Below are 17,224 nucleotides of genomic sequence, written 5' to 3'. Positions count from 1 at the left end.
AATATTAGGTTGGTTAGATTGGTGCGCCATGGCAGAAGCCTTCCGACACGTGAAACAATGGTAACGCTGCGCCATCTCTTAGGCGAGAGCAGAGGCTAGGGGAGTGCCTGCCCTCTGCGTCCTCCTATTGGCCCACATCCAGGAGGCGGAGCTTCCTTCGCTCTTGGTCAACAAACGTAAGGATGATGTTTTGTTCTTGGAAGGCATCTCCAGGTGAGTACAGTAGAATCTCGATGATACGAATCTTACGGGGTAGCGGAAAAAATTTGTATCAAACGAATTAAACCAAAATAAAAATTGAGGCAAGAAAATAGACAGTGTCTGTTCATTTTCCGTTACTGTCAGTGAAAGAGGTCGGTCGTAACGCTTTTGTGTCTCCGTTTTTGGCCAATGCTGCCCAAATACGCGAGATGATTCAAAAGACCTAACACGTGCTTTCCATACACCCGCGAGTCGCGCAACAGTGTTCTAAAGCGAGTTTCTCCTAAAGCACGCAGGCATTAGGTGAAGCCGACTTGCGAAATGGTGACGCGTAATGTTGCCAGAAGTTGTCCTGATACGTTCCCTCCACGTGTTCTGGTCGCTGTTTTCTGTCAGAGCGATGTCACACGGCTTCGTGGTTTATTGTTGCGAGAGGGGTAAAAAGGTCAAAACAGAGGGGCCGTGCAATCTCTTTGATCTTATCTCCTCCACCACCACCACCACCACCAAAGGGAGAGTCACTGCTTGCATTGCGCAACATGATGTAAGAGAGTTCGTGGTAAGGATGGTGAGGATCGCCCTCCCTTTTCGAAAGAAGATGCAGCATGACTCGCACGCTCTCGCGTCACGGGGGAACGACCTCTGTTGCATCCTCGGCTCGTTCGTATCATCCGTAAAGGCAAGATAACGCGTTCGTACAATCCGAACTCGAATACATGGGAAGAATAGGCATTGAGGCCGGGACCGGAAAAGAATTCGTATCATCCCGAAATTCGTAACATCGAGGTTCTACTGTATCACATTAACACATTAAGAATTCCGGATTCCTCGCAGACACCACCTGTAAAGGACACTTACCCTCAGCTGCGACCTGTCCATCTGCCGTAGTAGTGGTGGGGGCCAAGATTCCGTTCTTGTGATCCGACATGTGGTTGACAAAGTTCTCCTTGCTCACGGAACGGAAGTTGCAAAGAGAACAGGCATACAGCCCTTCCAGGCCAGGGTGCTTGTTCTTCATATGGGTTTTGTACGAAATGGCCTGAAAAAGGAGAGGCGCGAAATTAAAGCAGACGTTGTGGATATTGGATATCCTCAAACCAAAACTCTCTTTGTTCCACATCACAAGTGAATGACAAGGCACTAGACATACCACGTTCTCAAAGTATATTTTTTTCTTCTCATTCTGTGTTAGCGCCGTGAAGCAACCGTGGCTATGAGCTGCGTACAGATGCGGACATATGGAGAGAGGACAGCAGGAAGGAGTTGGGGACAGGGGGTTAGTATGCGTCCTGGGCCGACTTCAGGGAGAACTGTGCTGACATTCGTCTGGAAACTCTTTGGGAAAACCTAAGACAGCACAGCCAGTGGTAGGATTTGAACCCACCTCCCCAGAGTCTCAGCGCGACCTAGGTTAGAACCAACAAGGGAACACGCTCTCCAAGTGTGTGCCCCATAGAGCAGCTATAAATTACGAGGGTGGTTCAGTAAGTAACCCTTAATATTTTATTGACAGTTATACTCCTGTAACATCGGCAGTCTTCAATTATCATTGGAACCAACGGCCGTTGAATATGCGCGTAGCGCCACCAAGTGTGCAATGTGTCAACATGGCAGAGAACACTGGACCCAATGTTCTTTGAGAAGCCGTTACACGCTTGGTGGCGCCACACGCTTATCCAATGGCCGTTGGTTCGAATGACCACTGGAGTCTGCTCATGTAACAGGGGTATTACTTAAACAAATTTTTTGCAGTTTTCGGTTCAGTTCGACATCCTGGTAAACGTGAACATGAAAGTAACTCAGTCCGTAAATCAAAGCAGCTTTCTCGCGAGCACTAACCTGTATGCAGGCATACGGGCAGTGCGGACACTTGTAGGGTTTCGTGCCCGAGTGGCGCATCTTGTGACGCCTGAGGGAGTTGTGGTCGCCCGTGCGGTAGTCACAGACGTTGCAGGCAAAGGGCTTCTCCCCCGTGTGTTGTCGCAGGTGCAGCTGGAGCATGGCCTTGCGAGCGCTCATGTGGCCGCACACAGTGCATACGTATGGCTTTACCTGCGAGAAGGAGTGCGCTGCCGCTACAGACTAAACCTTGTGACTTCAGACTCCTTCATGGAGGACGTGCACGGGCTTAGCCGAAAGCCCAAGGTGAAGTGCAAGATGAGTTTAGAGCAAATTGTGTTAGATAGCATCCTACTTCAAACCACGACCCACTAGACCATAGCGACCATGTCATACGGACCTGTTCCCAGCGCCGCATTTGGAGGCTAGCAGTGGCGCTACTCATCGGCCCGGTTACTGCTTCCTCAATTTCTACGGTACTCTGTACTTTAGCTTACCTTAGTATTTTTGTACAAGCGGTGGATGTCCCACGAGAGATGCTTCTTTCTAAAGTTGATTATCATCATCATTCTACACGTTTTCATAGGAAATGTTGCTGCCGTCTGCAACGGTAGTCGTGCGCCCGCTCCTGGGCGTTCAAAATTCAAATTACCATTGTCCAATCATGATGCAGAACTTGCGGGTTGATGAGTAGAGCCTGAAGTTTTCGGGAAATATTTATTCCTACATTCGGGGGGGTAAAAATCGGGTAAATAAACGTGCACACTAAATTCGTGCAAATCAAATTCGGGTGAAAAAACTTCCAGTATGCTAAATTCGGGGAGAAATCGGGCTCAGTTATTCAAACTAACTGTATTGGTTTGGTACAACCGGTGATGCAACTGAATTTTTCGGCCAAACTAGTTAAGTTAGTGCATTCCTACAGACGTCCCAGTGAGGGCCGTTTGCCGGGTAAAAATCGGGTTTCACCCTAAAGAGGCAACCTTCAATTCGGGACGCAAATTCGGGGAAGAATCGGGTAAAACCCTAAAACTTCATGCTCTATTGATGGTCGCTATAATCTAGTACGTCGTGGTTCAAACCAGCACAACGCCGGCCAGCGCGAACCAAGTGCAGTGAAATTTGTGTCGCACTAGAGTTAAACTGAAAATAATTTGCATTGAGGACAGTAGCGTTCTGGCAGGGGATTCTGCCAAAGTTTGTTCATCTGAATACTGTATTTACTCGCATAATTTGAGCATCCCTAGATTGGCGCGAAAAACGTCAAGAAAATAAAAAATCGCGTCATTTGTGCAGCCTGCGTTGTAGCGTGCAGACTGGCCTGCACGTCTCAGCAACCGTAATGCCGTCGGTGCTACCGATGTTACTGCAGTGCTTTGTTTGATTTGCACACCCTTTCGGGTGATGGTCCTATGAGGCGATGAACGATAACTGTCACTCGAGCTATAGAACTCGAAAAGAAACGCGGGACAAACACGGTACGAACGTGCAGCACAACGTAACAAAGTTGGCGAACATAGCGTGCTTCTGGTTCTTCTAGCACCGTTGCAGCGTCTCGATGTATTTCACCGGTACATGAGCGGTATTGGGCCCGGCATTTTACCTCCCGACTGTTTCCGGCTTCGTGGTATTTGAGAACTTCTTCTGCGCTTGCGCAAAGCAGTGATAACCTCAATATCGGCTCTACCGGGAGCCCATATGACCGGCACACTAAAATTTTGAAAATTTTCATTGTTTCGACGTCGTAACAAATGTTCCCGTGCTATTCGTGTATTCCAAAATTTCAGTTTTTTTTTTTTTGGGGGGGGGGGGGGGGGGGAATGCGAAAATTATGCGAGTTAATATCGTAATTTGTTCAAGTGATCTTTAGAGCCTGAAGTTTTCTGGAAATATTTTTTTCTAAATTCGGGGGGCAAAAATCGGGTAAACAAACGTGTGCACTAAATTTGTGCGAATTCGGGTGAAAAAACTCCCGGTACGCTAAATTCGGGGAGAAATCGGGCCGAGTTGCTCAAACTAACTGTAATGGTTCGGTACAAACGGTGATGTAACTGCATTTGCTGCCAAACAAGCAAGTTAGTGCATTCCTACAGACATCCCAGTGAGGGGAATTTGCCGGGTAAAATTCGGGTTTCACCCAAAAGGGTGGACCTTCAATTCGGGGTGCAAATTCGGGGAAGAATCGAGTAAAACCCTAAAACTTCAGGCTCTAGACTGATCTTCGTTCAAGTGGTGCACTACAAAAAAAACCTCCTAGGTCGAGGTCTGTCCCGTCTCCAATATACATACCTTGTTATGTACAGCCTGCTGGTGCTTGCGTAGGCACTTGGAGTCTGAGAACGTCCTCTGGCACAGGTCGCACGTCTGCTCACTGTACCAGCGCTTGTGCGTCATGTTCTTCCGGTCCAGGTGCACCACATGGTGGTTGCGCAGCTGAGAGAGCTGCTTGAAACCCTTGCCACACTGGGCGCACGTAAAGTCACGCTCCGCGCTGTGAATGCGCTGCACACATAACATCATCATACAATTAAAACCCGGAAGACGATGGCTGCTGCATCTGTAGGGTTCTTTGTTTTCGGGTTAGACCCGATTTTTCACGATAGTTCCCCTCAAAGAAATTTTCAAGATTTTGTGCAAAAACCTGATATCTACCCGAAATCCTTGTTGTCCTTCTACTTGTTATTCTCGCTAAGCCATTGGAAAGGTGAATCATAATATCAGCAAAGAGAGCTATTTGTGACAACCTATTTGTCCTCTTTTATGATTCCCTCCTGCAGGAGTCAAAGACGAGCTTTTGTGGAGCTCGGGCAAGTGTTTGAATACAGCGATCATTAACGGCCCTAGTTCCTAGTGGAAATATAAAGATTCTTGTTCCTCGTCCCCATGTCACAGCAGTGGCTTGTTCCATATGCCTTTCGTTTCACTCGAAAATTCCCCGATGACACATCAAACAGAGATCATGGCGCCTGATTTCTCCCCGAATTCCCGTGCGTAAATAGCACCCGATGTTTCCCTCCCGGATTTGAAAAATCATAAAACCCGAAAATTTAGAACGCTATGCATCTGGCAAAAGTACACAAATGTACAGGTAAGGCGCAAAAGTTATCAAAGGAGGCTGCTGTAAAACTTCGACTGGGACCTGATGCTTAACTGGATATAATGCCTGTTGTCGGCATTTCCTTTAAGTTGGCAAGCTAAATTTGTCAAGTCTTTAAAAGTGCCACTGCTCTATCACCAGCGGTATGGCCGACTGGGTTAAGGCATCCTGATCATTGGCGGTAGCTGAGGTCGTGCTGAAGACTGAGAGGTAGTGGGTTCCAATCCTACCACTGGCTGTGCTGTCTGAGGTTTTCCCTGGATTTTCACGAAGACTTTTCAGACGAATGTCGGCACAGTTCCCCCACGAAGTTGGCCCAAGACGCACACTAAGCCCCTCCTGTCCCTCACTCCTTTCTGCTGTCCTCTCTCCACCTGTTCACATCTGTATGCTGCTTATAGCCACAGTTGCTTCCCGGTGCTACCATGGACTTAAAAAAACAAAAACTGTGCTATCAAACAATGGACTACTACAGTCATGGTCAAAAGGTTTGATGTTGAGATCAGTTTGCTTTAATTATGATTAAGTTTCATGGAAGGGAAATGCTTTGTAATTACAGTTGAACCTCTCAATAACAAACGTAGATTTAGCGAAATCCTCTGTTTAACGAAGAATTTCCGTTGCACGTACGCGTCTCCATAGACGCCAATGTATTTTTGCGCTCGATTTAATGAAATACATTCGTTTGGTCACCTCCATTTAACGAAGTCTGTGGGAAACAAAACTGTGAAAGCCTTTTGCACGTGTCTTCCTCCTTCACCACAAAGAAGAGGAGGAGGAAAAACCTTCTCCTCTCCGCTGTCCTCACGTGCTGTAGGCACGAGCATGTAGACATGTGTACTGCCACGCAATTTTCGGTGTGCCAACGCTGTTTCGGAACCGGCACAAGGGCCTCTTCACACTTGTTTTTGGGCAAGAAAACATGCATTGCTGGCCTCTCGCGAAGTCTAATTTGCTTTTGTTGATGCTGATGACAGTAGGTTGCGGTTTTGTGCCACTTTCTTGTTTGTTTTTGTTCGTGCCACTGACGATGGTAAAATGGGCATCATGCCGCCGCCATTCAAAGCTCCATCGGCTGAAACGTCTACGTGATATGTACCCAATTCTCGTTCTTTTCGGTATTCAACGGTGGTGTACTCTCGTTCTTTCCGGACGTCATCAGTGCAAGTAAACCAACCAAGAAACGACGGTATGCGAGCGCGCAGGAGAAAGCAGTAGAGGTCATCTGGAGTTACGAAAGTTATGAACGCTCAGAGCGATATGGTGCACAAATTATGTATTACCTAGCGTTATGTGGTGAATAAAGCTTGATATTTTGTGCCCTTCTTAGCTTGATACCTGTTCTATGACAAATGGCTTTTTTGCGAACAGGTAGTGGTGGCAGCCATCTTTCTTTCACTTTGTGTGTTCCATTTAACAGATATATCTCTATTTAACGAAATAAAGTGCCAGCACTTACAAATTCGTTATATCCCGCTTTGTGACAATCTAAAGTGAATGCAAACTGCCACTACCGAAAGTGAAGCACCAACTCTTGTTGAAACAAAAATTTATGTCAGTCACAAAACATTTGGCCCTTTAAAAAGACTACAGGTTTTCCCACCCATATTAGTACAGGTACCATCTGAAATAATCCAGGCGCCATTGAATTTAACCCGGATGCTCCTGAATTAATCTATGGTGTATTTTAGCATGTCTTCTAGAAGGCCACTGACCCATTGATCCATGAAAACCACACAACAAGTGCACAATCCGACCTTGGTAGAACTCTAGAACTGACCTCCTTTGTTGTGCACTAGCCGAACCAGGAGTATAGACTCCAGAGTCTATGACCTTCTCCATGGTCTCCTTTGTCGCACAAATCAGTCGCGTCGTATTGCCTGCGGCTTATCTGTGAGTGTGGCTTATCTTCCAAAGATTTTCAAAACGTTCCTAAAAACAGGTCTTGCGGCTTATCTGTGGTGCTGCTTGTATGCGTGAAAACGGTACATATCTGGCAACAGTACCAGATACCAGTGATGGCCAGTAGTTAACTACATGTAGTTAAACTACTAGTAAACTACCTGATTGTAGTTAAAAAGTAGTTATCAAGTACTTGCAGAAATGTAGTGTGCAACTACTAGGTATACTATTTCGAGCAGTTAACTGCAGTAGTTAGGTTACTGCAGGCGCCAACTACTTCCGAATTTGCCGCAAGCTTTACGGCACGATTGTGCTCCCGACTTTTACCTTGAGCTACTTGTTTGATGAGAACGGAGGTGCACAGCAATTGTGCAGTGCATGTGTACTAAACCTTCACTTTTAACACTGCTCGTGATTCATATTTAGGTGTCCTTGGACACTGTAGACTGGGATTGGTGTTAATGGACAACGTTTAGTTAGAGATGTAGTTAAAATACATTGCAGTAGTTAAAGAAGTAGTTTTAACTACTTCCCCTGAAAAGTAGTTGAACTACTAGTTAAACTACTCCATCGCGAAGTAGTTAGTAGTTATAGTCAAACTACACTAGAAGTAGTTAGTGGCCATTACTGCCAGATACAGAACTATTACGCTCTCATAAATTTCTCTCAGATTTCATTTGTCCAGATCCCCTTTTAATTCAACCGTTTTTTTTTGCTGGAAACGTAAGGACAAACTGAGTTTTTTTTTTCCCTCACCATGTGATTGTCCAGCTTGAAGAGGCTGAACGTCTTGTAAGGACAGTGGGTGCAGGAGTGAAGGTCCAGGTCAAACTCGTGCAGCCTCCACAGGTGCATGGCGAGGCCCCTCCAGTGGTCGAAGCGTTCCCCACACTCTACGCAGCAGAAGGGGCGGTTGTCACCAATCGCACTGGTGGGAGGAGGGGCGTGGCAGCGGATGTGGTACTCCAACTTCTCTTCCGTTCGGAAACGGTAGCCGCAGCTGCGCTCGCCACGTCTGCAATGCGGATGAAGGTCACAAATTGAGACAACGAATTAGTGCGAGTTGCTACGACTGAATTAAAATGAGGCAGGAAGTGCACATTTGGCTATTACAGTGAACTCCCACTAAACGAAACTCGGTTAAACGGAAATTACGGATAAACGGAACAATAGGGTCACGTTTGGTTGGTTTCCTATAGATGCAATGATAAAAATCTTCGGATAATTGAAACAACCCGTTTTATGTACTTCGGGTAAATGGAACGAAGTGGAAGTACCGAGATGCCGCCGAACATGGAAGATTACCATTCACGACTGACAAACCGGGCAGAAGTCACAGCCAGTTCAATCCAATCCTTCAGTCACTCGTACAATGTTAGGCTTAGCTCGCGTCCACACGTGTCTTCATGAACTCTTTCAAGATACAGCCATATGAAGGGGTTTCACTTGCGTCAATATTGCGGATAATTCGGGGACATGATCGCGAGAGCAAACCAAAAAATAGAAAACGTGAAAGTTGATATGCCAAGGTCAACACTGTCGTCATAGCAGGCCGCGCATTGAATGGTGATGTGGGTGATGCTACATGATAGTGAAGAGGATGTGCAGTTTGCCCGGCAGAATAGAAAAATAAACCTCATTGCAGACGATTGAGATGCACATGAAATTTTTTCCAAGCCTCATGCATGCAGGTATATTTTGTAAAAAAATAGAAAAATGCGAAGAGAACAGCTGTTAATTCTTTTTTGGCATAATTTCATGTCCAGAAATCCCGGGATTTCGGGACAATGAATTTCGGCTTTCTGAACAACGAATATGCGGTCGTACGAGTGAAAAGGAAAGAACGATGTCTTAGCAACTTTAGGTTTCAAACGACCCTCCCCTAAAAATATCATTTGCAATCCCAAACCAAACCAACTGAGTTATGTAAACCATGCAAGCAGTAGTCAACAAATTGGAAACTTTTAGTGCAAAAGCCACACATTGTAAAATTTACACAAATGTTCGATATTCAATTTGGTAGTCAATTCAACTTCAAATATTAAGATAAGACGCACACCCCTAGTTTTTTATCCTTTATTTATTTACTTTTGTAGGGCCCACCAACAGAGAGTGTCTTTTTTTTTAAATAAAAATATGTTGCGGATAAAAATGAACGCCCTGCATAACTACTGCTATATTAAACCATATTTTGTTGTTTCACACGTATTTAGATGAGAGTGTGATAATTCAAAGATCGTAGACCCCCAGGTGTTTGAACTCACGAGAGTCAACTGTACACGTATATAATGCTGCCAGACAATCACACACGCTACCCTAACCCACACCCTCCATGGCGAGCACTGTTATATGCTAGCTGTCCCTGCTCCTCAGCTGGTGATAGTGCTGGTGCAGAGTGGAAACAAAATGGCTCCCCTGCTTGCTTGTGGAATTAAGTGTCATTACTGTGAAACAAAGCTTCACCTCTGTCAGACAGGCACATATACGGCCTTTAAGGTTACGGCATCAAGAAATGGCCGTAAGTTGCATACGGCCTTAAGCTCTGGGAACAGACGGTATTACATGGAGGCATGTTGCAGACGATGTCTACATCGATAAACACATCTGCGAACGTTGAATGTAATGAAGTGAAATCACGTTTTTTTTCTCACTGAGAGCACACGATAACAATGTTTGGTTGGTATTCTAAAAATTTTGAAATTACAACAGCAAATTGCATTTGTCTTGAAGTGTTTTGGATATTTTTTTGAGTGGCATCTGACATTTTGGATGCAGACGACACAGTGTGATGGCACGTGCAGTGGTTCGAGGGTGTCACTACGAACTGAACGCCTGAACAGACGAGATAAAAAGTAAGCAAAGTGGAAAAATGCATCAGAAAAACACACACAAAAAAAGATGACAGAACATTATACAGTAGAATCTCGATGATACGATCACGGATGATAAGAATTTCAGGATCATACGAATTCTTTTCCGGTCCCGGCCGGAATGCCTATTCTTCCCATGTATTAGAGTTCGGATGATACGAACGCATTATCTTGCCTTTACGGATCGTCGACAGAGGTCGTTCCTCCGTGACGCGAGAGCGCACGAGTCATGCTGCTGCTCCTTTCAGAAAAGGGAGGGCGATCCTCACCACGAACTCCCTTACATCATGTAGCGCAATGCAAGCAATGACTTTCCATTTGGTGGTGGTGGCGGCGATAAGATCAAAGGGATTGAACGGCCCGGAACCTTATCACATTATTTCTGTTTTGACCTTTTTACCCCCCTCGCAACAATAAACCGCAAAGCTGTGTGACATCGCTCTGGCGGAAAACAGCTACCAGAACCCCAGAACACGTGGAGGGAACATATCGGGACAACTTGTGGCAAGATTACGCATCACCATTCCGCAAGTCGGCTTCACCTAACGCCTGCTTGCTTTAGGAGAAGCTCGCTTTAGACCACTGTCGCGCGACTCGCGGGTGAAAAGCACGTGCTACGTCTTTTGAATCATCTCGCGTATTTGGGCAGCATTGGCCAAAAACGGAGACACAAAAGCGTTACAACCGACCTCTTTCATTTGACAGTACTGGAAAATGAACAGTCACTGTCTATTTTCTTGCCTCAATTTTTATTTTGGTTTAATTCGTTTGATACGAATTTCGGATGATATGAATTTTTTCCGCGACCCCGTGAGATTTGTATCATCGAGATTCTACTGTATCGCGTAAAAAACGTTTTATTTCGAATTCAATTAAATGCGCGAAATCCTGCTTGTGGCGCTTGGTGACTAGGCTTGGGCAGTTTCGATGGAATGCTGTAAACTGTCATGTGGGAAGGTCGTCGGCCGTCTATCCCAGTTTTGTCGCAAAAGCCGTATTGCTAGCCGTCTGGCAAGAAGTAGTTAATGACAGTATGCACTTACGGCCGTAACCGTTAAGGCCGTAAGTGTGCACATGTGACAGGGGTATTATTTGGTGACTCTATGCCACAAATACCCCCCCCCCCCCCCCCCCCCATCGCAACCAAAACCACAATATTTATGAAGGAGGGGCCTTCGCTGCTCCTCTGAAGGAATACCTGATAAGCCCAAAACCCCACAAAAAAGTAGGGAAGTCTGAGTAAGCTTACTTTTGAGAGCACTTGAACAACCTCTCGTTGGCCCCTTCCCTCTTGGCACGTTTCTTACGCATGGGTTGCACGAGAAAGTCATCGTCCATGTCCTTGAGGTCCTTGTGTCTTGAACTGCCATCTTCCTCTGATGAGACAAAGGAGTGGAACACTGAATGCACGGTTCATCGCAAGTGGTTTCAGTGAAGTTGAGTGAAGAAATACGGTACTCAAAATTTTGCATTCACGCAAAATATATTTAGGTTAATAACGATACATATCACAGTGCAATCACGTTAATTTGAACTGATGCGCCGGTCCCGGCAAAGCAATGTGCATTTCAATGGGGGAAAATGTGTCATCGCAGGCACAATTTTTAACTGTTGGCTTCAGAGAGTGCCAGAACATTCCTTCTAAGCGATTATTGATGCCATGATGCATTAAATAGTTCAAAATGTTGGACACGTTACTTGATTCCAAAATGTAATGCATTAGTGCGTACATTTACATGTACCTAATTTTGTAACTTTGCATACTTTGACATATGTACACATGCATACTTTATAATTAGGGCCTGACTTTTTCGGGTTTTATTTTTGGCCAAATTCGGGGGGTAAATATCGGGTGATATTTTTCATTTGAAAACTCGGGTGTATTCGGGTTAAATCCCGTTACGGCATATTCTGTCGTCAGGAATTCGGGTGTATTAGGATGATTTTTTTTTTAAATAAAAATTTGTCTTAACATAGAACTAATGTTTAGCAATGTTATCAAACTTTATTTTAATGCACGCTTATGAGTGTGCCACGCGACTTGGATGTTTTCGGGTAGATTCGGGTGAAACCCGAATTTTACAGATTTCGTTCGGGGGGGTAAATATCGGGCGGATATGGGTTTAACCCTAAAAAGTCAGGCCCTATTTATAATGCGTATTAACTATGCATTACAACTATACATAGTTTGCAAAAGTATGCAAAATATGCATACTTTGTAATGCATAGTTCCCGACCTGTAGTTGCAGGCGATGCCTCCTATAATTTCGGTAATGCCTGGCAAGACGGTCGTTCTGTACTCCAGCATCCCTTTCCTGCTCCTCCTCTCCCACGGCACTTTTTCGCAGCGGTGGCGCTAGATCCCGAGGGTTGCGAGAACCGTCGTCAACTATTGGTCCATTGTTTTTTAACAGTTTCAAACGTTTTTAAAATGTCTCGAATTAAAGTGCTTCTTGCCACAACGCGAAGATAAATTCTGCTCGTGAACAGCTGCTGCAGCGTATCACGTGATGCATAACCTCAGGATTTGGCGCCACCTAACGGAGGCCCCTCCCCCCATACTGCCGCGGACGTACGCGAAGAACGGGGAGAGCCCGCTGGCTTGACGGGCACAGAGATACAGGAGGCATTGTTGCAGACTAACCTGGCACAGCATCATCGGTGTCTTCATCCTTCTCAAGTTCCTTGAATCCAGCCTGTATAGCAGCTAGACGACTGGCTGCAGTCTCCTGCTGCTGAGCGGCCTTCCCTCTCTTCTTTGAAGATGGGTTGCTGGGACGGCCCCTCTTGCGTGCGGGGGGCTTCTTGGTCTGAGTGGCAGTGCTGCTCTCGTCGTTGTCTGCCCTCAATTCGTGGGCCTAAAAACAGACAATGATAAAAGTACCAATTTGGGCCTGTTGGTCACACATGATAAAATCGCTAAAACCAGTGCCAAAAACCAAACCTCGGCAAAACTCACTCATGAGCGCGCTGACTCCTGCTCACTCACGCTCAATTCAGCTAATGAACTGAGCGTGAATGAGCGATCCGAGAGCTGAGTAGGCGGTGAGTGAGTCTGAGTGAGCGAGCTGAGAGCTGAGCGGACCATGAGTAAACCAGAGTGAGAGAGCCGTGAATTGAACGGGCGGTGAGTGAACGTGAGTGAGCGGGCCGAGAGCTGAGCGGGCTGTGAGTGAGCATGAGTGAGCGGGCCGAGAAGTGAATGGGTAGTGACTGAGCATGAGTGAGCGAGCCGAGAGCTGAGCGGGCAGTGAGTGAGTGAGCGTGAGTGCACACTGAGTGAACGTGAGTGCGCGATTCGAGAGCTGGGTGGCCAGTGGGGCTATGAACTGAGGAAGTTACCAGCTCATTTGCATACACTAATTAAATAAACATCATAACTTTTAAATTTTACTTCGCACGCTTACGGAACCGCTGTTTTACGCATCGGGACCTTCAGCGAAAAATATTGCAAGAAAAAAAAACGCGTCGACACTCAGTGATTTTTCCGAGTAATTAATTGGTTTCGGTTTACATATTTCTTGCGCGGAGCAGTGCACCATTGCGCTCTTTGGATCAGCTATCCGGCTGTCCATTTCGTGTTCATCTGCTCGGTTGACACACGGTGGTGATGGAAGATAAGGAACAGTCCTAAGACCGCAAGATGCTTAGCAGGCGGTGAGTGAGCGAGCTGAGAACAGGGCAGGTGGTGAGTGAACTTGACTGAGCTAGCCGAGAGCTGAGCGGACAGTGAGTGAGCGTGAATGAGCGAACCGAGAGCTGAGTAGACGATGAGTGAGCGTGAGTGAGCGAGCCGAGAACTGGGTGGGTGGTGAGTGAACTTGAGTGAGCGAAAGTCAAAACTGCCGAGGTCTGTTAAAAACACTAAGAACGAAACAGTGTGCCTAAGGTCGGAGCTTCATTAGATGGTCACACGTAGAACTGTGTGTGAGAGATAACCCTATAAAAAAGGTGAAGGACTCAAGAAGTCTTTCAAAAGGCACTGAAGTACTGAAGCGAGGTGTCGTTATCGCCATTCTGCAAGTGGGCTTCGCCTAATTACATCCCAGAGTTAGGTGAAGCCCACATCACGTTACTGCCATTGTTCTTTAGGTGTGAGGCTCCATTCTGCAAGTCGGCTTCACCTCATTACTCTTGTGAGGTGCAATGTGCCTGAAGCACACTTTATGCTGTGTACAATGAGTAATGAAACTAGTGTCACTAAAGTTCAGAAATTTTTTGAGCTCATTGTCAACACTGTACTCTGGGCATTGCATGTTCCAGTAAATGTACTCCCAACTTTGAGAGTTACGTTCAGTAACAGATGGAAATATGTGCAGTTTCTAAAAAAAAGTACAGGAAAAGTCATGATGCAAACATAGAAATGAGGAGATGTACACAAAGCAGGCTGCATGGAACTTGTTGACTAACTCTCAATGCAGTTCATCCCACTAATGCAGCCTACCATACACGATACAGAGGGACCCTTCTCTAATGATATGTTATGCTTAGAGCATGAAGTTCTAGGATTTTACCCAATTCTTCCCTAAATTTACACCCTGAATTGAAGGCTGCCTCTTTTGGGAGGAATCCGGTTTTTACCCGGCAAACTGCCCTCACTTGGATGTCTATAGAAATGCACTAACTTACTTGTTCGGCAAGAAATGCAGTTATATCACCGTTTGTACCAAACCACTACAGTTAATTTGAGTAGCTGAGCCCTATTCCTCTCTGAATTTAGAAGTTTTTTCACGAGAATTCACATGAATATAGAGCACATGTTCATTTACCCGATTTTTACCCCCTAAACATACAAAAAATATTTCCCGAAAACTTCAGGCTCTAGTTATGCTGGTTGATAAGACTCACATGTTTCGAACACCATAACATATTTCACAATTGAGGTATTCAGAATTATTTGAATTGGGCCTTTTCTAATTATTCGAATTTGATTCGCCACCTGAAGAAATTATTCCAATTCGATTTGCAGCATAAGCGAAATAATCGTAATATAATCAAAATAAATTAAGTAAAATTTTAAAAAATAATCAAAATAAACCACTCGCAATGGAAAAATTTAGCTGTTCGCACACTTCTACTTTTTAAACTCCAAAAACTGCACGCATACCTGCACCATATGCTCCTTGCAGTCATCGAGGGAGCTGAAACCCTGGCTGCACTGTCCGCAGATGAAGATGTGCCTCTCCTGGGCGTCTTCCTCCGTGGCCGTGCTCACTGCTTCAGGTTCGTCCACGAGGTCCTCCTGAATTGTCTGCAGCACTTGGCCCAACTTGTCCGCCACACACACATTTGTCTCCGCTGGTGCCGACTGCGGTGGCAGGTCGGGTGTTATCTGCTCGGTCTGTGATGGCCTCTTTGGTGTTGCTGAAGATGCTGAAGGAAAAACTTTATCGTCACTAGGGCACAGAAATTTACGTAATAAAAACGATGAACACAGGTTGTCATTTAGGCCCTCAACAACGCCAAAATAAGCAATAAAATGCTAAAAGAGTCACGTTAATGTGGCACGTTCTTTGGCTTTGCTAGCTTTTCAGAGTGCTCCATGCAAGAAAACTCGCTTGGTTAAAGGCTACGGTACAGCATGAATGCAGAGGCGGCCTAGAAGCGAGCTGTATTGAATAATACTTTTAGTTTTCCACCATCGATGATCTTGAAAGGACAAGCGAGGACAAATCTTTTGACCAAATATACAGGAACCCCTTCTAGCAAAGAAAGACACTGAAGGAAACCAAATGCAAAAAAAGGAAAACAAGGGGCAAACACGCAGAAACGAAAAGCTAGTCAATCAATTATTATTACTACTAATCAATTAATAAATGCTTATCATTTATTATCATCATCAATCAATTATCATTATTATTATTCTTAATTACTACTAATCAATGAATCAATCAATCAATCACTAATCACTTATTATTACTATAAGCTGTGCACGAGCAATCAGTATTTGAGGAAGTGGCATCGGAAGGTAACGTGGAACAGGTTGTCCTCCCTACTGATGAACTGTTCCATGGACAAACCAAGATTTCAAGCAGCCACAAAATTTGTTCTTGAGCTCTATGATCAGTTCCGTTCAGAATCCTCAAAATGCAGCACTCAGCATCAGTGTGAAGGCCGCACTTGCACTTTTACCTCTAGAAAAAGCTGTTATGGAATCTAAAAATGCTAGAAAAAGGCAGGCATCCCCAAAAAAGGTGGCATTCAAGCGTCTTTATAGGCATTCATGGGCAAATGCATAAAGTTCCAGACCCTAGTCATCCCACAATGCACCTTTGAGGGTTCTAAGCAGAACTGATCATAAAGCAGAACAACAAAGCTTGTCCATGGAACAGTTCATCAGAAGGAAGGGCAACCCGTTCCGTGTTACCTTCCGATGCCACTTCCTCAAACACTGGCTACTCTTGCACTGCCCATAGTAATAATAATTGATTGATTGATTGACAGTTGATAATTGATTCAGTTATGAACTCTCTCAGAAGAGGTGAGGTTTAACGGGGCAGTATGGCACATGCTGTCTTGGCTAGAACATTGTACAAACCCCAACTGCAAGGCCTGACTTTGTCCTACATGAACTGTACTCAGTACAGCTTCAATATTGGTCCTGTTATATGTCTTCTGGCCTGACACCCTTCATATCACATTGACTGCAGCAAAAGACATGGACAAAGGTAAGTTGAAACATAAATGGGACAGACCATCTGTAGTTTGTCTGTTTTTCGCTGCAGCCAGGCTCATAAGAACTTGTACCAACTACCCCCCTTTGTCCCTCCGATGCCCTTCTCCTTGCACTATCTTTGGCACAATACAACACCCTATCACAATGTTACAGTCCTTACTAGGGGTGTGCGAATCCGAATATTTAAAGTCGAATCGAATATCGAATCGAATGGGGGAAAAAGTTCCGAATACCGAATCGAATATCGAATATTCGTACAAAATTTTCAATGTGTGAACTTTCGCACTAAAAGTTTCCATTTTGTGGCCCATGGCTTTAGTGTAATTTTTCTGGCATTAACTGTCACAAGAAAGACATGCAATTCTTCTGTTTAAAGTCCCTCCTCTTTATTTTTACATCAGAGTGCTTCCTGCTTTTCAGGTGAGCCTACACTTACTGGAGTACTGGAGTGGTTACCTTCATTTCAAAATTTTATGTCAGGCAGTAGTATGTTATATGGATGAGGCTGTAATTGTTTCAGACAACCACAGGCCATTTGTGAAACAAACGAATCGGCATCCTGCCTCAGCTTTGCCGTGAACACCCCTTAGTTTCTTTGCACTCGTCCTAGGAAGTTGCACTACTGAAATTTTAGATGTA

The 17,224-nt window shown here is 45.1% G+C and overlaps 1 protein-coding gene across 2 annotated transcripts in view; it reads right to left on the bottom strand.

The window, feature by feature from the left end:
- Positions 1-17,224, bottom strand: part of LOC135378898 (zinc finger protein 142-like) — a 32,897-nt gene that overhangs the window by 3,708 nt on the left and 11,965 nt on the right. For both annotated transcript variants that reach the window (XM_064612064.1, XM_064612065.1), the window contains exons 6-12: positions 15,017-15,282; positions 12,554-12,767; positions 11,159-11,285; positions 7,796-8,054; positions 4,330-4,542; positions 2,041-2,253; positions 1,060-1,240 (exon numbers count right to left, since the gene is read on the bottom strand). In XM_064612064.1, the coding sequence (XP_064468134.1) occupies positions 1,060-1,240; positions 2,041-2,253; positions 4,330-4,542; positions 7,796-8,054; positions 11,159-11,285; positions 12,554-12,767; positions 15,017-15,282 (1,473 nt within the window). The remainder of the gene's footprint in view (positions 1-1,059; positions 1,241-2,040; positions 2,254-4,329; positions 4,543-7,795; positions 8,055-11,158; positions 11,286-12,553; positions 12,768-15,016; positions 15,283-17,224) is intronic.

Source organism: Ornithodoros turicata, chromosome 1, assembly GCF_037126465.1.
Source record: "Ornithodoros turicata isolate Travis chromosome 1, ASM3712646v1, whole genome shotgun sequence".
NCBI classification, from domain to species: Eukaryota; Metazoa; Arthropoda; class Arachnida; order Ixodida; family Argasidae; genus Ornithodoros; species Ornithodoros turicata.
This window is presented reverse-complemented; position numbering and strand designations above follow the sequence as displayed.